Source organism: Pyrus communis, chromosome 8 (genome assembly GCF_963583255.1).
Source record: "Pyrus communis chromosome 8, drPyrComm1.1, whole genome shotgun sequence".
In the NCBI taxonomy this organism is placed as follows: Eukaryota; Viridiplantae; Streptophyta; class Magnoliopsida; order Rosales; family Rosaceae; genus Pyrus; species Pyrus communis.
In genome coordinates, this window is record NC_084810.1 from 24283170 (window position 1) to 24304298 (window position 21129).

At 38.9% G+C, this 21129-nt stretch overlaps 3 protein-coding genes across 3 annotated transcripts in view; 2 read left to right on the forward strand and 1 right to left on the reverse strand.

The window, feature by feature from the left end:
* The first annotated feature begins 13163 nt into the window (after positions 1 to 13163).
* Positions 13164 to 15127, forward strand: LOC137741383 (protein GRAVITROPIC IN THE LIGHT 1-like). The gene is made up of 2 exons (XM_068481102.1): positions 13164 to 13235; positions 13649 to 15127. The coding sequence occupies exon 2, from the start codon at positions 13656 to 13658 to the stop codon at positions 14979 to 14981; it is 1326 nt and encodes a 441-aa protein (XP_068337203.1). The 5' UTR covers positions 13164 to 13235; positions 13649 to 13655; the 3' UTR covers positions 14982 to 15127.
* Positions 15128 to 15808: 681 nt separating this feature from the next.
* On the reverse strand, positions 15809 to 16367 carry LOC137741575 (transcription repressor OFP17-like). Its single transcript, XM_068481268.1, has one exon. The coding sequence runs from the start codon at positions 16365 to 16367 to the stop codon at positions 15810 to 15812; it is 558 nt and encodes a 185-aa protein (XP_068337369.1). The 3' UTR covers position 15809.
* Positions 16368 to 19781: 3414 nt separating this feature from the next.
* Positions 19782 to 21129, forward strand: part of LOC137742586 (transcription repressor OFP4-like) — a 1375-nt gene continuing 27 nt past the window's right edge. Inside the window, exon 1 of the mRNA XM_068482496.1 lies at positions 19782 to 21129. This exon is cut by the window's right edge and continues 27 nt beyond it. Within this exon, the coding sequence (XP_068338597.1) occupies positions 19850 to 20992 (1143 nt within the window). The 5' untranslated portion in view covers positions 19782 to 19849 and the 3' untranslated portion in view covers positions 20993 to 21129.

Below are 21129 nucleotides of genomic sequence, written 5' to 3' on the forward strand. Positions count from 1 at the left end.
TTTTTTTATTAATTTATTTCAAATAGTCGCATTAACATGTATATTGTGTGTTTAACAGAAGAAATCTGTTGCTGGCAAGATAGCTCGGGAGTCAAAGACACTTCTCCACCATTCTGGTTCGAAGCCCTTTTCATATAGGCTTCAGACACGACGTCAGGTAAAAGTATATTAATTTAGAAAATTTATACAATTTATTTATTATTATTGATTAATAAAATTTTCTTAATGTTTTTTTTTCTTTCTTCAGGAGGGTTCTAAGTTCCCAGAGATCAACATGTTCGAGGACGTTTACGTTCTTCCAGATCAAACACCACAGAGGTCGATTCATTGAAGGAGGAAGTGATAACCCTAAAGGGTCAGCTTGAGGTCCAGGGCGAGCAGATGAGGGCCCAGGGTGAGCAGATGAAGGAGTAGATAAGGGCCCAGGGCGAGCAGCTGCATACTTATGACGGACATATGAGAGATCTTATACGAGCCATACAGATGACCGGCCTCCAAATCTCACTACCAATACCTGATCTTGCTACACCTTCAACCTCCGAGCCACTTCACCCTGCCGATACCCAGTAGCCACTTCACCTAGAAGATTACTTGTAGTTTTTTCTTTTTTATTTGGACATCTTGTATGTACATTTTCATATATTGTATAATTAAATACTTTTCTTTGGTTAATTAATTATTATTTAGAATTTAATTACAATATTATTAAAAATTAAGAAAGTAATATTTTTTACCAAAACCAAATTTCCACTTTGCGCGACATACAATACGTCGTGCAAAGCATGTTCCCAAGTTGCGCAAAGTATCTTTGCGTGACGTAGACTGCGTCGCGCAAAGTATCTTTGCGCAACTTGGGAACATGCGTTGCGCAAAGACACTTTGAGCGACTATAGTCTACGTCACGCAAGGATCTTGAGTGACGTAGGTTGGGTCGCGCAAAATACGTCGCGCAAGATCCTGAGTGACGTAGGTTGAGTCGCGCAAAATACGTCGTGCAAGGATCTTGGGTGACGTAGGTTGAGTCGCGCAAAATACGTCGCGCAAAGACACTTTGTGCGACGAAGCCTTTACATGCGTCGTGCAAAGAAACTTGCGCGACGAATGTTGAGTCGCGCAAAATACGTCGCGCAAAGTGTCTTTGCGCGACGATGGGGTTACTTGCGTCGCGCAAAGCCTTCTGTCACTGCCTTGCCGCGACGGTTTGTGCGCGACGTTTTTTGACTTTGCGCGACGAAGGACCTGCGTTGCGCAAAGTGTTTTTTGTACTAGTGACTATACTTGGGTCCTAACCCTATATCTATGACTAGGTTGAAAATAATTAAATAATATGTTATTAATTTATTTTTAAAGCCGGTATGACATGTGTTGTATTAGTATTAACTCATACTATTGGATAAGGATGTGCGGTCCAGACCCTTTAGTACCAAAATATTATCCTTACCAAAATAATTACATTATTAAATAAGATATTAAGTATATTATCATTTTTATTTCAATCGGACTGTGAATTGAAGGAGTTATTTATTTAAAATTCGATGTAGTTAATAGAATATGAATGGAGGCATTGAATACGATTGTAATCTGATTGACTCAATTGATAATGTAAGGATGTTTAGGTCTCGGGGTTATTTTATATTCGTTGGGGATCCTAGTGTAAGTTTACTTTTCTTGTTAAAAATGAGTTATCCATGTTACGATAGAGAAGTTTTTTTTTTTTTTTTAACAAACGATATTATCTACATTAAAAGAAGAAGGTAGGTTTTAGCCTCACAATGGACTATCAATAATATGGTTCAAATTCGTTTTGGCGAGAATCGGACCTATGACCTCTCATTTACAAGTTACAAGTGAAGAGAAATACCACTAGATCGTAGAATTAAGTAGCCCATTTGTATTTTTTTTTTCCTTTGCCTTTCGATTGAATATTGCAAAATATACTACTGAATATTAGTAAAAAAACACTTTAAGAATCATCTTGGAAACAAACCTGTCAGAGGTTAAATATTTAAGACAACAATCGCCAGGTGAAATAATATATAATTGAGTTTATGAGTTTTGTTTTCTTTCTGTAATAGTATTTTTTGCTACGAAATCTAGCTTTGATCGATGAACTTATTTGTATAGAGTGGTGTGGTAAATTGGCAACTTGTAAAAATGGGGGAAGCATTATTATGCACTAACCATCTTTCAAGGCTTAGATGCGTTTGTTCAATTCACAACTCCGTTTTCACCCTGTATGCTTTGGAATTTTGGGAAAAACAAGAAGTACACACTGCCTGTAACATGCAGCAGTGGACCTTCGGGATGAAAGGAAAGCATTTTCCTGGTCTATGGTGATATTAAACTGTTAGCATCTAATCAAACTACCGTGAAACAATCCCAAGCCGTTAATATGTGACACTTCGGGCACAAAAAGGATGGGATGTCATGGCAATATGCCACAGAATCTGACCATCAAATTGGCTGGCCACTCCACTACCTCCTAATCAATGAAAACTTTGAGATTCCGAAAGCTATACAAATGATATGTTTTCTGTATTACTTATTGTAATAATAGTCAGATGTTTTATATACATCTTACACAGACACACATGTAATAAACTAAAGACACATGCTTGCTGCCCATGCTGCTGTCAGGAATATTGCAGCCACGTGCCCATGCTGCAACACATCAGAGCACATGAGGTCTGCTGTCCAGGTTGTATTCCAATTGTGCAGTTGGTGGAGCAGCAGTTGATGGAGCAGATTCGGCAGTTGGTGGAGCAGCAGTTGATGGAGCTGGTGGAGCAGCAGTTGATGGAGCAGATTCCTTAACACGCCCCCGCAAGACGGTGGCACCATCGGAGACACCGATCTTGGAACGAAGGAGATGGAAACGTGGACGTGGCAAGGATTTGGTTAGAGCGTCTGCAAGCTGATCAGTAGTGGAGACATGAGAGACTTGAAGAAGACCACGAGTGACACGATCCCGTACAAACTGAAAATCAATATCGATATGCTTCATACGGGAATGGAGAACCGGATTAGCACAGTAGAACATGGCTCCAATGTTATCACAAGAAACAGCCGGTGTTGTGGGGAGAGAAATGCCAAGTTCACGCAGTAAGGACTGAATCCATATGAGTTCAGCAATGGTGGCAGCAATGGCCCGATATTCAGCTTCGGTAGAGGAGCGAGAGACAGACCGCTGCTTTCGGGAGCTCCAAGAGATGAGATTGCCACCAAGATAGACAACATAGCCAGTCGTAGATTTGCGATCATCACGATCACCAGCCCAGTCAGCATCGGAAAAGGCATAGAGACGATGAGAGGGGCGACGACAAAGATGAAGGCCAAAGGAAATGGTACCCTTCAGGTAGCGGAGAAGACGCTTGAGTGCCTGCCAGTGAGTCTCGGAAGGAGAATGCATGAATTGAGAGAGCTTATTGACTGTGAAGGAGATGTCAGGGCATGTAAGACTGAGATATTGAAGTCCACCAACAAGACGACGGTAGGGAGTGGGATCCGTTGGGGAGGAGCCATCATGGAGCATGAGTGAGTGAGTGGTGGAGAGAGGCGTACTGACAGCCTTTGCACCATCCATCTTGGCATTGACAAGAAGATCATGAATGTACTTGTGCTGAGAGAGAAAGAGGCCAGTGGCTGTGGGAAGGACTTCAACACCAAGAAAGTAATGTAAGGAGCCCAGGTCCTTGACGGAGAACCGAGTTGCCAACAGGTGAATGAACTTTGCTATAAGTGAGGAATCGTTTCCTGTAATAAGAAGATCATCAACATAAACCAAAAAATAATTACAGCAGTCCCTTGATTCAAGAGAAAGAGTGAGGCATCAGAGATGGCATTGACAAAGCCATGGGAGAGCAGAAATGAGTGTAATTCCTTGTACCATGCCCTGGGAGCCTGTTTGAGGCCATAGAGGGCTTTCCTCAATTTACACACATGAGATGGATGATTGGAGTCAACAAAACCAGGTGGTTGGACCATATAGACATTTTCACGGAGTGTGCCATGAAGGAAAGCATTGTTGACGTCCAACTGACGAATTGGCCACTTATGAGTCACGGCAAGATGCAAAACAATGCGTATGGTAGTAGGTTTGATCACCGGACTGAAAGTATCTGAAAAATCAATACCAGGACGTTGGTGAAAACCCTTGGCAACTAAGCGTGCCTTGTACCTGTCAATATTGCCATCAGGATGCCGTTTGATACGAAACACCCACTTACAACCAATAAGATTTTGAGAGGGAAGGGAAGGAACGAGCTCCCATGTACCATTGCGAATTAACGCATTGAACTCATTGGACATTGCTTGTCGCCAAAGGGGATCCTTGACAGCCTGAGAGACACATGTCGGTTCAACTGAGGAGAGAATGGGATGTTTAGTAGCAGTCATAGCATACCGAGGATTGGGTTTGTGGATACCGACTTTGGCACGGGTGATCATGGAATGATTGGGGAGCACAGGAGGTACGGGGGGGTTGGGGGAGGTTGGGTTAGAGGATGGAAAGGTGACAACAGTCCTATGAGGGTTTCTAGTGTATGTACGAACGGGGTTGTTGGGGGGAGGTGGCTGGACGTGATCAGTTTGGGTTGGAGAATGTGGTGGGGTGAATATAGGTGCAGCGGATGGTGACGGTTCTGAGACAGGGGCAGATTCTGATGATGATGATGATGTGACGTGTGGTGGCAGCGAAGAAGAAACAGCCGACTCAACAGGCCTGGTGGGTAAGTGGACGGGAACATGAGTAACTGGAGAAAGAGAAGAGACCCAAGTGTGAGAGTTATCAACCGTGACATGGGGAGTGGAGGAAGGGAGGTTAGCAAGAGGAAAAGTGGACTCATCGAATTGAACATGCCGAGAGATAAAAATTTTGTGGGAGGAAAGATCAAGACACTGAAATGCACTTTGATTAGATGAGTAACCAAGGAAGAGGCATGGGCGGGAACGAGGGAGTAATTTATTGGAATTGTAAGGACGTAACCAAGGAAAACACAAGCACCCAAATGTACGAAGACGGGAGTAGTTGGGTTGTTCATCAAATAGTTGAGTGAATGGGGAGATATTATTAAGAATCGGAGTGGGCATACGGTTGATAAGATAGGTAGCTGTTTTAAAGGCATAAGACCAATAGGTGAGAGGTAAAGAAGCTTGATGAAGAAGTGTGAGACCAGTTTCAACAATATGACGATGTCGTCGTTCGGCGACTCCATTGTGTTGAGGAGTGTGAGGTGGTGTAAGAAGATGGGTGATGCCATTGGATGAGAGAAAATGTTGGAGTTTGATAAATTCACCCCCACCATCAGTGTATAACCTAGTGATTTTTCTTTTGAAGTAATTTTCAACTAGTGCTTTGAAGGTGACAAAAGTGGAAAACACATCAGATTTCTTTTTGAGAGGGTAGAGCCATATATATTTTGTAAAATGATCAACAAAGATAACATAGTAAGAAAAACCATCAATTGAAGAGTATGGAGCAGGGCCCCAAACATCACTATAAACGAGGTCTAATGCACCATGACTGGTGAGAGACGAAGTTCCAAATGGGAGACGATGGCTTTTATTACATAGACATGAATGACAAACAGACTTGAACAACTTGGAAGACACATTAATGGAAGACATACGAAGGACTTGTTGGAGAGTTTGATGACTGGGGTGACCAAGACGACGATGCCAGAGGTTGGGAGAGACCACCACACCCACCATAGCTTGTGGTTGATGAAATGATTTAGATTGAGGAGACCACTCATACACATCATCCTTATTCGGGCCTCGAAGAAGAACCGCCCCCGTGCTCAGATCCTTGACATGAAAGAAATCAGGAAAAAGTTCAATAGAGGTATTATTTTGTTTATTAAATTTAGAGATAGAAATAATGTCTTTTTTCATAGAAGGAACGCATAGAACGTTTGATAAGCTGAAAGATTGGGAAGATGAGGAGGGTAATGTGGTTGAACCGACATGTGTGATACCCAAACCTGAACCATTACCAATAATTATTTCATCAGGACCATCATATATGGCTGCACCAGAGAGAGTGTTGACATTAGAGGTAACATGGTGAGAGGCACCAGAATCAAGCAACCATGTTGGAGAAGAGGTGGACCGGCCATGGGTGGTAGGATTGGCCACGAGCGTACTGGAAGGTCCAGATTGGAGTTGAGGGCAGCGTTTGGCACTATGACCTTGAGTGCCACACCATTGACAGAAACCACGATAACCTGTGTTGTTCATGTTGGTAGAGCGGCGACCATTGTCGGTGAAGGATTGTTGGATGGACTTGTAGGAACCACGAGAATTGGTGGCAGTGGAAGATGTGTGGGGGTGCTCAAAGGAACTACGAGAAGGATTGCGAGAGAGAAAGGACCCACGGTTGGAGTTGGAGTTGTGAGAGCGGAAGCCACGATTTGAGGTGTGGAAGCGAGATGTCTGAGTGACATTGGCAGTGATCACTGGGGGTAGAACAGTGGTATCATCACGCTTAAGAGCAGCTTCATGTTCAACCAGTTTGTCATGCAGGTTTTCAAAAGAGATTGAGGTGTCGCGGGAGCGAACTACCGCAGCAATTTCCTTGAAGTCCGAGCCAACACCATTAAGAATGTAGAGGAGGAGATCATCATCAGAGAGGGGAACATCAATGATGGCAAGCTCGTCTGCAATAATGCGGACTTCTTGTAGATACTCAGAGACAGGCTTGTTCTCACGACGCAGGAGAGTAAGGCGTTCTTTGAGACCAAGAACACGGGCACGGGCTTTGCTAGCAAAGAGATGAAGAAGCTTGTCCCAAGCTTCCTTGGATGTCTTGGCAGAGGCAATAAGGGAGATGACCTGCGGGGAGACGGAAGCAAGAATCGCATGAAGGAGGAGTTGATCTTGCCGAATCCAGAAGGTGCGAAGCACGGTTTGAGTGGTTGATGGGCAGAGATGAGAACCATCCACATAACCCATGAGATCGTAGCCGTAAAGAAGGGCGTTGAACTGAGCACGCCAGGATGGGTAATTAGTGGGTGTGAGTTTCACAGGTAATTGGGTTGTAGCGTTTATGGTGATCAAGGTGGGAGTAGTGGAGTTGAGGTCTGGTAGAGGGTTGGTTGTAGAGGCGTCAGTGGCCATGGATGAAGACAGGGAAGAGATGGATCAGAAAAAAAATTTCTCGTTGGAGTTTTTGGGCTCGTGATACCATATACAAATGATATGTTTTCTGTATTACTTATTGTAATAATAGTCAGATGTTTTATATACATCTTACACAGACACACATGTAATAAACTAAAGACACATGCTTGCTGCCCATGCTGCTGTCAGGAATATTAAACTAAAGACACATGCTTGCTGCCCATGCTGCTGTCAGGAATATTGCAGCCACGTGCCCATGCTGCAACACATCAGAGCACATGAGGTCTGCTGTCCAGGTTGTATTCCAATTGTGCAGTTGGTGGAGCAGCAGTTGATGGAGCAGATTCGGCAGTTGGTGGAGCAGCAGTTGATGGAGCTGGTGGAGCAGCAGTTGATGGAGCAGATTCCTTAACAAAAGCAATCGGGTGTGGACAAATTGTCCAAACAAATCAGCCAGAAAATGGTGTGTTTGGTAATGGGTTTTGAAATGGCCCGTGTAGGACATGGATAATCGACAGTTTACTTGTTCTTTCACATGGCTTATAACTTTCTACTTCTCTTATTCAGATCATGATTTTCTGAACGTTTTACTCTAAATATTAATCTATGTGTAGTTTCATTTGTTAGTGTTTTCTTTCTCTAAGATCAATAGCAATTCTAATCTTTATGCCGTTAAGCGCCCTAACGTAACCTCCCATTATTTTATAAAAAATTTCATTGACAAGATATACATAATCTTTCTATCTATGATTAATATTCCTAGTATCAATACACATTTTTTCCTTGAATCAACAAAAAAATTATTAATAAAAACACTAACAATAATGAAGCAAGACTGTGTTTAATGGATATCTTTAAATGATTATTCAATTTTCACAAAATGCAAAGACTCTTGAATTTTACTTAAATCTCTCGTATTACCTTAGAAATTCTATTTTACCTGATGGGGGGGGTTTCTCATGTCCTCTTCCTAGCTAAATTTCCGAGAACGAATAAATTAAGAGCCAAATTATCGATATGGAGTGCATTAGAAGGAAAATGCTTGAGTACTCCCTCTACATGTATGGACTCGATCCTTCTTCTTTCATGTTTTTAATGAATAACTATGTGTATATCATTGTTGAGGAAAGTTGAGGTTTCAAATCAATTGGTTATATGAAAAGTAGCCCAACTTACTTATAAGCACATGCAAAGTTCCTAATTTCTCCAATGTGGGATTAACTCTCGACAAGTCCCTTCATGTGTGGTGAATTTTCAAGCCAAACACGTGGACAATGCAAATCAGGTGATGTGGAACACGTGTGGCCGTTGGGCTTTTATACAAGAGACAACGTGCTTTGATATCATGAGGAAAATTGATGTTCCACTATAAAATCAATTGGCTATATAGGGAGTAAATAATCCAATTACTTATAAGCACATGCAACTCTTCGCCGATAATTCATGGATTAACTTTGAACAATTGTGGTTGATATATAAGAAGGAATGAATCTTTCGTTGCGCATTATAATTAGAGAGTGTTAACTGTAGCAGAAAAGGTAAACCTCTTTCAATACATTACTTAAAAGGGTAGTGTTATCCATATACTTATTTTTACTTCTCATACGTTCCTTTTCAATTTCCTACTTGAACAAGAAATAACATGGATATAAAAATAATAATAAAATAAAACATGATTGGGGAAATTAAAGTTACTTTTGCCTGTCCGTGAGACATGACAAAGAAATAATTGCAGCATTATGAAGTAATAGCTTTTGCTAAATTTGATCATTTACCCTATCAGGAAAAAATGTAAATTTGCTATTTGCAAGCTAAATCCTTCATCTCACGCTGACGGAATTAATGATAGAATAAGCTTACGTACTCTTGGAAGAGATGGTGAAATGACAGACCTCTGTGTTTTTCTTTTTCCTAACATGAATTGCCAACAGACAACGACATAAACCATGCACAAATTATTCAACATATAACCCAATCATCTGCAGCCCGCCATGCACTCTTACCATACTATCCTTCCATCTGCAAGCATTTACATTTCTAACGTATCACTTGGCTAGGTGAGATGAAAAAATGGCAAGAGGGCAAATGGGTCCGGAACTATAATCACATTAGGGTTTTGAAACACGATAAAAGTGAATATATTCTTGCTCCATGAAGTAAAGACACAGGAAAACCAAATGTACAGAAACACATGTTCGACTTAATTACTCGTATCGTCCCTAGCAATGAATATGTTGTTTGGTGCAAGCGTGGGCATTTGGGAAAAAATGCAGATGTGGAGAAAAGGAAACTAACTTATTGCAAGTCTCTGCAAATATTGCAAACCTGTTCTTGTTTCTATGCTTTTGTTTCTGCTCGATAGGGTTCTGATGCCCTTTGCTTTCCTCCTGGCCTTCCTATTTGCTAATAGAAACCAAGTCCAGAGACTCGTTGTCTCACATGTATATATGTGTGTGTATTATACATCTCTACAGATGTCGACCCACTTAGCCAGACATGAACATTTCAATCTTGAATTAAATTTGACCGTTGTCCCACCAAAGCTAGGTTTAGAGTTTGATAGAGATGTGGGAAATGCATTAGGTTAAATAAGGGTGGGACTCTCTTTTGAACAAAGCTGACAACTCTATATTTTGATTCTGATTTTGACAGATGGGGCTCTCTTTTGATCTGATGATCATAAATAATTGTTTGTGATAGCTGTGGCTGCCTTTCTCATCAGGGACACTTTAGCGGCTATATAAGATATTTGGTCAGGATTCGATCCTATTGTGTGGTATCTATCATACACATATATTACCAAAATTGTAAGGGTTCACATCTAAGATATGTTCTCATACATACTTTAGTATAGTAATTAAGCTCCTCAATTTATTACATGGCTGATTTACAAAATTTTATGATTATGATCGGAATCGTTCATATTATAAATTACATATTTTAAAGATCATCTCTACAAAAAAAAAAAAAAAAAAAAAAAAAAAAAAAAAAAAAATTTACATACGAGATCGTTTAGTCATCAAACCATAAAAAAATAGATGGATGGATATGGTAAAAGAATGATGACCTGTTTTTCTATTTGTTACAGTTAATTGACTAAACAATCTTATTTTTAATTGATTTTTTTTTTTTTTGTAGAGATGATCTTTACGGAGTATCTTGAGGAGTAACTCCTCCTTAATCTTAAGAAGCCAAGCCTCTCTCTTTACTAAATGCTTGGTGTCCACAATGGTAAAGGTATCGACTATCGACTTCTTAAAAGAAGTGCTTAGGACATTTTCCCAACACAGCTTAGGACATTTTCCCAACATACAAATGTGTGACTATTAATTGTTGATGCAATCTCAGCCGTATATGCATGTAAAGTCCATATTGCATTGCATCAACTGTTGGGAATTGTCAGATCTTGTTGTGCATATACGAATGCTTAGAAATTCTCTTTAGATTAACCCAACAACAAATAGGATATTATTCTAACTCCCTTTATGCACTACAATACACTGTAGAAGAGTGCTATATATATATATATATAATTGCATTTCGGATATTATTTGTTTGTACTCTCAGCTCCATACAAATTTACAGGGTTGAGGGTTCCATGCATATTTATTTTCTTCTGTGTTATGTCTCCTCTTGATCCAAACGGTTCATGATATTAGATTGAAAAAAGCTGTACACCATCTTGTCTATTAGAAAACAGGACCTCTAAGGTCTGCCAAGACATATGACTACTACTTTTTATGGAAATATAATTCATTGTCATACAAATAAAAAAATAAAAAAAAGAGGTACATAGAATGGTCCAAATACAAAGCGAAACACCAAGAAATAATATGGACCAGCCAAACAACAAAATAAAGGGACTAAAACAAGGAAATAAGCACAAAACAGAACAAACCCTAGAAACCCTAACTACTCATTCGCCGCAAGAAACGCAGCCAAGCTAAATCAGATGTAACTCAAATAAACTAGTTTTTTTACCATGCTTGTAGTTTGAATTCAAACATGCCATACTTGTCCATTCTTATAGTTGTTTGTGGAAACAATTAAATTACAATCTTTTCATAAGTTTCTTCTACTCTTTTGGAGGAGTAGTGCTTGTAACATTAAAATTATAGCAAATGGACTAGGTTTTATATGTCATATATAACTTATATGTGTCTTTCTCACATCTCACAGACTTATTGGTCACATACAACTTCTTTTAGTTGAGTACACTGATTTGGTTGAGAGCAAGAATACAAGCGATAAGCGTAAATGAACTAGGTTTTATGCTTCACGCCCATAATAATCTCATTGCAAGATTGAAGCACTTTACTCTCCCTTATCTTATAATTTTTTTCCAGTAATATAATGTCATGAGAACTATTAATTACTTATGGGCATATGTGAAAACAGCAAGAAGAAACAAATTAAGGGGACAATAACATGTAGAATTTAATATGGTGGCAAAGATTTGGGGTTGGTATTGTCACTGTTTTCATGTAGTATAACAGTGTTACAAGTGGGACTGGGATCAATATATTTGCGATATAAAAAACGGTCCCCCGCTCTTCTTCCTCAATTTGAATGTCGTTTTCACGATCTTGGCTCCATGCAAAGTCTCTCAGTATTAAACTTTTCAGGTTTTTGTGTTTGCTTGTATGATTGTATCTCTCCCTATCTTTTTAATATTGGACTCACTTCTTGTCCCTTGTAAGCTTACATATTACCAACTCATCTGTTCAGATAGATTCTTCACGTGATTATGCTTTTCAGTTCACCCCATGTCAACAAGGCAACTGCTCTTCCAGTTACATTCTGCACTTTGACAGTTTCCGAAACAATAAACCCTTCGTTCTATTAAGTTTGGTTTCCTCAACGCCTTGCCTTAGGGTTAACTAGAAGGGACTAAGCTGAGATTTTTCATATTTGTACCATATCTTGTATCAGATGGGAGTTTTCACTTCTTATATCATCGAGGTTTTTAATGATAAAACTCAATACCGAGTAATAAGTAATTAAGTTAGAACGTATCAGTAATATTGGAGGTCAACCATGTTTGAAACTATAAAGTTTCGCATGTTACTTGTACTTCCTTTTGGAAATCCAGAATTAGGAAAAACGTATTGATTGCAGCTCTTCTGGGATTTTCCTTTTTAAATGTCCAACTCAGTGCGCGTACTCAACGTTAATTCAACTATTAGAGATTTTTTATACACCAAGTGATATTACTATTCTGAAAAAAACTATAATATGTAACAGCCATTCATGAAGAGTGTTCTGGCACACGTAAAAATTTCTCTCTACACACGAATCCATTTCCCTAAACGTTTGTGATATGTCCATCGTGTCTTAGTTGGAATAATACTAGAGAGACCAAATTTAATGATTAAATTTGCAAACTAAATAATGTGTCACTAATAAGCATAAACACGTCAATCATTAACGTTCATATCATTTAGTTTTCAAAACTTTATGTATAAATTTAATCCCTTGGTCATTACATTTTCAGTTGCGATTCCACATTCCACAGCATGTATTTCAACGGTGGAGATTCAAACTGGAAATCCCAAAACCAGCAGTAAAATTACAGAGCAGATATCGGGATGCGCGTCAACGCTCTGAATCTCTCGGAGACTCTGACACAGAAGTTAAAAGAAACTCGCGTGCGATCCTCTTTTTTTTTTTTTTTTTTTACAATTAACTTTCTGCTGGTAACTACGTGCGCTTCTTTCTCTGAAAAAATCCCAAAAATTAAACACTAAAAAACAATTTAAATTTAAATTCCAAAAAAAAAAAAGCAGAAAAAGTAAAAAATGCAGGAATTTCAAAGTGGTGACAGGAGGTTATTCAGAAGCCATAGAGATTCGCGGTCTGGGTTTTAGCACATTTCTCAGAAAAATTAATAATATTAATTTAAAAAATCACCAAATTTTATAACCCTCACATTTTTCCAAACAATTTCTGAAAAAAAAAATAAAAAAATTTGTACTGGTATGAAAATGTTAAAATATGATTACATTGGCATCTCCACCAAAACCCATTTTTCGCTGAGACCGGACATTGGAGAATGCAGAACAAGGAGATAGCTCTTCGCCAAAACGCCGTCGTCTAGCTGCTTCACTTGCTGGCTTGTAAGTTTCTTATGAACTCCAAAAGCTGTTGTTCTTGTTTTGCATGTGCCCTGCTTCTGCTGTAGAATCGCTTCTGTTGATTTCTGGCTTTTGGGTTTTGTAAAAGGGCTTTTGGGCTTGTTCCTGTTGAACTTTTGGTGTCTGGGTTTGGTTTGATTTGGGGTTTTTGATCCACAAAGTCAAAAGTGCTTTTGCAATTCTGCTGGCTGCTGGGGTTTTTGTTGAGTATACTATTTTGTTAGTGGGCATTTTCTACGCCAGGTTTCATGGGTTTGCTCTGCCCAATTTGAGAGACAAGTTATATATCAGATTGTTGTTCTTTTTTAATTCTGTGGAACCAAAAGTGCTTTTAGTGAAATTGTTGTTTGGATATGCAGTATTAGTTTCTGATTAGGGTTTTTGAACCTTTTAAGGAAGGAAATGGAATTTGCTACTGCCAAACCCCTTAAACCCTCCTCAAACATAACTGATATTGTCTCCAAGTTTGCCAAAGTTTGCAAGTTGAGATCCATTGGCGTGTTTTCGTCCGAGAACCCGGATCATAACCATCAACCCGACAACCCCAACATTAGTAATGCACATTTGGGTGAGGATAGCAGCGATGTGACAGAGGAGACGGAGTGTGATGGGGTGAAGATCCACCCCCAGCCTGTGGAAGTAAATAGAGCAAGCGATAAGTGTGGGGATGCAGAGTTATCCAAGTTGTTTGACATTGTTTCAGCTCTGAAATTAGCTTACGTTCAGCTTCAGCAAGCTCATTTGCCCTATAACCCGAAGAAGATTGTAGCTGCGGACGAACAATTTATGACTGAGCTTGAAGCGCTCTGTAAGATGAAGCGCGCATATAAGGAGAAGCAATGTATAAAGTTGAAGTCTGATCCCTCTCGTTCAGATATCCTGAAGAAGAAAGTTGAACTGAACGAGAAGCTACTGGACGAGTTGAAGTTTCAAATGGAAGTTAAGAACTCTGATATACTCTGCTTGCAAAAAGAGCTCAGGGATTTGGATTCGGTGAATGTGGCACTGGCTGAAAAGGTAAGGCAGGTAAGTTTGCAGAGGAAGAATGTAAGGGTGTGGAACGTTGCGACATTTCAGGATGCTTTCAGAGCTGCATCGAAATCCATTCACGATTTTGCAAAGCCGTTAATTAGCTTGATGAGAGCTTCAGGCTGGGATTTGGATCTTGCGGCAAAGACAGTGGAAGTGGAAGCTGTGTATTCAAAAAGGGCCCACAAAAAATATGCATTTGAAGCCTACATTGCTAGGAGAATGTTTTATGGAATGTCATTGAAATCTCATAATGTGGATGGTATTATGAGATATGATGACCCAATCGATGCCCTGATGGAGAACCCAGATTCCGATTTTGCAAGATTCTGTGGAGAAAAGTATCTCTTAGTTGTTCATCCAACAATGGAAGCCAAGTTTTTTGGCCATCTGGATCACAGGACTCTTGTATTGAGTGGCAAGCATCCGAGGACTTCATTCTACCAAATATTCGCGAGAATGGCAAGGTCGGTTTGGGTGTTGCGTGGCATTGCACCTTCGATAGATTCTGAAGCAAAAATGTTTGCTGTCGAAAGAGGAAGTAAATTCTCGGATATCCATATGGAGTCCGTGGAGGAAGACGGGGAAGGTGCAGCTGTCTGGGGTGAACAACAGGTGGAGTTTATGGTCGTGCCCGGATTTAGAGTTGGAGAGACAATTGTGAGGTCTCGGGTGTATGTTTCGAAATCAAAAATGTAACGTCGCTTGGTAATGTTTACAGTTTACCGGCTAACTGGTAATTCAACTGAACCTAACTTCTGTTATGAAAATGTTAATAGTTAAATTAGTCAAGAGCACTTGTTGGGGAATACAAGGTAGATCCATATGAGTATGAAATTTCCAAATTTCAAGTTTTGAATTTTGATAGATCTATATGAATGTAGTAGATTGCATGAATCTGGTTAATGTTTCTTTCCACAATTTAATCATGGCCCTTGTTCTTCAACTTGGGAAACACATTGCTTGTTCGGCAATCACTTGTATTATGACATTTTGTGTCCCGTAACGTAACGTGTACCTGATAGGCTGAAATCTCTCTCGTTTACTTGGACTGGAATGGAACTATTTCGATTCTTGACTTTTCATGTGTTTATGAACACGTGTATTGGAATTGTTTCGATTTTTGACATTTCACGTGTTTGATATCTCGTACAGAATCGAAAAACATGGTGCTCCTACTATGAGATCAGTAATCCAATACCTGTAAAATCAAGATCTTATTTTCATTCCTTCTCTCCCATGTTCCCTAGTTTCTCGTTTCATAATTCTTGTCATTTTAAGTAAGCAAACATGGCATTAGCGATGATTGTTTTAGATTTAACATTTCAAGATCCCATTTCCATTCCCAAAATTTACACCTAACTCTGTCATCAAATTGTTTCCCATTTAGAGGATTTTATGCCTAGTGGAGCAAAGAAGTATGATAAAATGAATCATTTTTTTGCACTTACACCTAGTATTATAAAAAAAATAAAAAAAATATGACTTGGCATTTAAGACAAAGAATTCAATTTTTGCAAAATCACACTAACTTTCATCACTGCTAGGAGAAAACAAGTCCTTGCAAAGCTCCCCATAGAATCTCCCAACCAAATCAATGAAAACAGGGCACTTGAGGTTCTTCCAGCAATACAGAAGCTCTTCCACATCCATCAAGTCCCCCACTTTCCCTTCCTCAATGATCATCTCCACCAAATAGTTCTCAAAACTCCTGCACGCATCTTGCAGCTCGTCATTACCAGAAGCCCCCGCCCTTCCTCCGGTCATATCCGCCGGTGTGACAGGTGACGGATAGTGCAGTATTCCATTTCTGTCACCCCCTCTTTCAGAGAAGCTCTTGAGCGCTGCTAGTCTGTCCATTCCTTTCGGTTTCCTGGTTGAACAGAAAGATGATAGGAACAAAGTTATCCGACTCTTCTTCTTCAGAGACTTTTTATCCTCTTTAACTTGGGTGTAAGGAGATCGACGGAGACGAAGAGCTCTTAAAAAGAATGGTTTTTTGAGCTTGAATCTGAAGATTTGTAGGAAATTTCTGCATGGTTTGAGTAGCTTGGATCTCAAGGCAACTGATGCTTTCAACTTCATAGCTAATGATTGATAAAAGCAGTGTGATTGAAGCTAGGGATAGTGCAGGATGGTGACTTTGCTGCTTTTTATCGCTTTTAAGAGTTTTGCTGTTGCAATATCGTTTGGTGTAACATATATATATATATATATATATATAGAGAGAGAGAGAGAGAGAGAGAGAGTGAGAGAGAGAGAGTTCTGTGCTTTCTCTTAATTGGGTGATAAATAATGTTGATGGGGTTCACGTATTGGAGTCAAAGTAAGTGGGATACCATGAAATTAGGAAATGAAGTAAACCCCAAAGTTCTTAAGCGGGTGTCAATGTCAACAGCTGGGTTAACGCGTGGTCTTTGGACCTTGAAATTTTAAGAGCGATCTTTAGTCGAAGGTGTATATGAGGATATGGAACACATATCGTGCTATGTAGGTGATAATATGTAAAGTTGGAGATAATATCAGTGTAATTAGTAGTGAGTCGCTAACTCATCTCTTTAAAATCTTAAAAAAATCGTACTCATTTTTCACCAAAATATAAATAAGATGTAAATATAATTTTTACATCTGAAATTTTTATCTCAACATTTGAGAAAAAGAGACGGAGATAGACTCTAATCCCTATGAAAGTTTGTGAGAAAATTAGAGAGCAAAGAGCCAAGCACTTGTGTGTATCAAATTTTACATGATCTAGTTTGATAAGAGTAACTATATTTTGCTCAACGATAAGTTCTTTTTCTGCTTTTATTCGAGATTTGAACTTATGAATTGTTTTAACAAAATAGAGTATGAATGTCGCTGTAAAAAATTAATGGACAAAAAGGTAACCTAAACCAATTTAAAAAACTAACACAAAAATAAAAATATTATTGGCCACCAATAGTAGGGTGCCTAGTGTTAGCATGGTCCGGTCTAGCCCAACTAATCCAATGGGCTGAAATGATGGCCGGGTAAACTTGGACCTTTGAGGACTAATAATTGAGATGGGCTAGATCTGACCTATTTTACGGGCCTATTAACAAACCCACGACAATAGGGAAAGAAAAAGCAAAAGAAATAGTAGAATGGTTTGTCGAGAGGTGTCTCATTCTTCAAAATTTGGGACCATTCATCCTCCTGGTCCCGATTGTTTTCTGTTTTTCTTGGTCTGTACGGAAATTACTTTGATTTTTGACATGTAGGGAGTAACAAACTAACCGTAGTTTAATACGAGTGTGTAAACTTTCATGTTTGTGTTTTTATTAACATGTTTATGTATATCAGTACATATAAAACTGTGATCTGCACAATTTACAGACAAGTATGAATGATTTCTTACAATCTCATTTGGTATTTTAGGGTTGGATAAGAATGGATTAACAATTATATTCCAAGTATGTTGAATTTATACGTAAATAATTTTTCAAATCGAGAGGATTTGACATGAAGGAAAAACTTATCTTACAATTTTGGGGATGAAAATAATGTTTATTTGTCTGTCGGGACTTGTTTACATATCTCTGTCTTGATCTAATGTCACTTGTCACAAAGTCTCTTTGTTCCTATTTCATTGTCTCCATCGTTTAATATCCCAATGCTCACATATTCATTTTCAGCACATTTACTGTTCACGTATGAGTCGATATCATGCTAGTTGTTAGGTCTTTTCTTTAATGTAACGTTAGGCTTTATGTCACATATGTATATATGAAATCCATCACCCTTCTTCTTTGAAAAAAGTTAGGTTTCACCATAAAATCAATTGGGCGATATGAGAAGCAGTCCAATTACTTATAAGTAAATGCAACGTTCTTCCTCTCATCAATTCGGGATTCATTCTCAAATGCCCATCTCTCACATGTGGTGAATTTTCGAGCTTAACATGTGAACAACACAACTCGAGTGACGAGGAGCACAGGTGACCATTGTTTTTCACACATAGAATAACCTGCTCTAACATCGTAAAAAAAGTTGGGTTCCACCATAAAACCAATTGGCAATATATAAAATAGCTCAACCACTTATAAGAACATGCAAAGTCTCTTCTCTTATCAATTGGCTATCAATTGGCAATTTATTCTAAACATTCTCTCTTGTAATATATGAGGTTCAGTATCAATCCATATCTATCAATTACAGTCTGCTTGCGGTCCCTAGTGTGTAAAGAAGAGATTGAAGCATTAGTCTAAACCAAGGACGAGAAGAAGATTTAATGCTCAAACGTAGAACTAGGTCAATCGCCAACACCGAGTCCATATACTTACCGTTAACGTTAGTCTACTGTGAGCTCCTCCACAAACATAAACACTGTAAGAAATAACTCATGAAGCGTGAGCAACTGAACATATTTATATTGGATTGATATTGTATCAGTATCAGTATTATAATTATATTGGATTGATATTGTATCAGTATCAGTATTATAATTATATTGGATTGACATGGTATCCTATAGTATAAACTCGTAGTTTATCCATGCTGTTTTACTATTTTATATTAGGTACGTAGAGTAGATATTATCGTATCACAGTATTTCAATATCATACAATAAATTTTTATATGTTTTAATACTGAAAACAATTATGCCATAACTAGCAACCAGAGGTTATCCAGCCTTGGCTTTAAGAGCCTGCGGGCCTTGTGGAAATTAAGCACTTTGGAAAAGGCATGGAATATCATCATTTGTAAAGCAAGGAATTATGGGAAGATATACAGCACTTGGTAGACAGATGGGTCTTGGCTGTTACTAAAATCATGATTAATGTTGGCTGCTTTAGGTAAACAAAAGGAGGAGGATCCAGATGAGATAAAATTTAAAAGGGGACAACAACGCGCTTGGGGTATATATATGCAGGAGCCAGAAAGCATCAAATAAATCAAGCTCTAATTATATTCTTCATTGTTTATGGTAAAAAGTAAAAACGATATCGTATCATATATTCTATGTATAAATAATATAGAAATTAGATTCCTTCAAGCTTAAGATGCACTACCTAATCACAACGATCATTGCTTGGTGTTTGCAAGAGATCACCATGCATAAACAGTGAACTAATTGGACTGTGCCAAGTAATACAATCCAAACAATTAACCCTAGTTAGGGCAAAATATAAAACTCTTTACATAGAAGTGTTTCTCTTTGTTAGAACTTAACTTTTCACTAGCTATAGCAATGAAGAACTAATTTTTTTGTATTTTTGTCAAACGAAAGATTTGTTAGATAAGAGAGATAATGGGATTCGAATCCACACCGTAATGCAAGGGCAATACTCATTTCCACCACTATGGTAGATGATCATTTGCTAATTTTATTTTCATTTTACATGTAACCTGTTGCTTTCGTACTAAATTTTTCTAGTACTGGACCCCAATTTCAACCTTCGATGTAGACCATAACATTCAGCTCTTTTAAGAGTGAGAGCCATACACACACACACACACACACGAGTCTGTGAGAGAGAGAGAGAGAGAGAGAGAGAGAGAGAGAGAGAGAAAGAGGGAGGGAGGAGCTAGCTGTTTCATTCTTGATGGGGAATTACAAGTTCAGATTTTCAGACATGATCCCAAATGCTTGGTTTTACAAGCTCAAAGACATGAGCAGCACCAGAAACAAAAACCACAACACCTCCCAGCACCATCATCACTCCACCGATCAGAAGAAACTAACCTCAAATAAATTCTCACCACCCCAAAAATCCCACCTGTCTCAAACAAGAAGATACTCCTATTACTTCTCTACACAACCCAACATAGAAAACAAGTTCTCCAATTCACCTATCCACCCAAAAGCCTCAGACACACATTTTCCTGAAAACCCCAGAAGATTATCCACCAGAAGATCCGAAAGAAAAGCTGTTTACAAGCCTTCTCCTAACAAATCTGTCTCAAAGTCCTCATCAAATTGCAACTGTCATGCTCAGATTAATTCGGTTTGGACTGATGAGCACCACAGAAATATTCAGTCTCCCGATTACTTTGGCTCTTCTAGTGAGAGTTCTAGCGAGCCTGACTTTCACGAATTAATCCCATCAGAATTTGAATGTGACCTGAAATTTGCTGACATGAAAAATGAAGGCTCGACAAGAAAAATCCATGATCAGAAGCCTGATGGGTTTGATTCTGATCTGATCTCAGAGGTAGAGCTTCCTCCAATTTTGACAAAGCCACTGAAATTTGATGAGGCCACCAAGTTCAAGAGAAGTTCATCAAAAGTGAAGGAAATACAAGGACAAAGGTCTCTCACTGTCAAAATTGTCAAGGAGGAAAGCATTCGGAAGGGTAACCAAAGGAAAGTTGCCCGGAATTTGGTTCGAAGGTCTTCTGCCAGTTCAACGGGCATAAGACTTAGAGGCAACTCTCCAAGACTTGGAAGCAAGAAGAAAACTCAGCCATGTGGTAGAAAGAGTGTGCCATCATCACCATCGTCGTGCTTGAAGTCGAAGAACAGGCACCTTTCAGAGAGTTTTGCCGTTGTGAAGTCCTCAGTTGATCCACAGAGGGACTTCAGGCATTCAATGATGGAGATGATTGTGGAGAACAATATCAGGGCAGCTAAGGATTTGGAAGAGCTTCTTGCTTGCTATCTCTCACTCAACTCAAAGGAATATCATGAACTCATTGTCAAGGCCTTTGAGCAAATCTGGTTTGACATGGCTCGCATCAAAATGTAACATTTTTCACTGTCTTAGATTGTTAAATGCCAATGCATGTATATAATCTTAATTAAATTATGATGGCAACTTTCTGACTTCTGGGTTTCTAAGAAAATATCTTGATACCTCAAAAAAGCTGCATGCATGTATTGTTT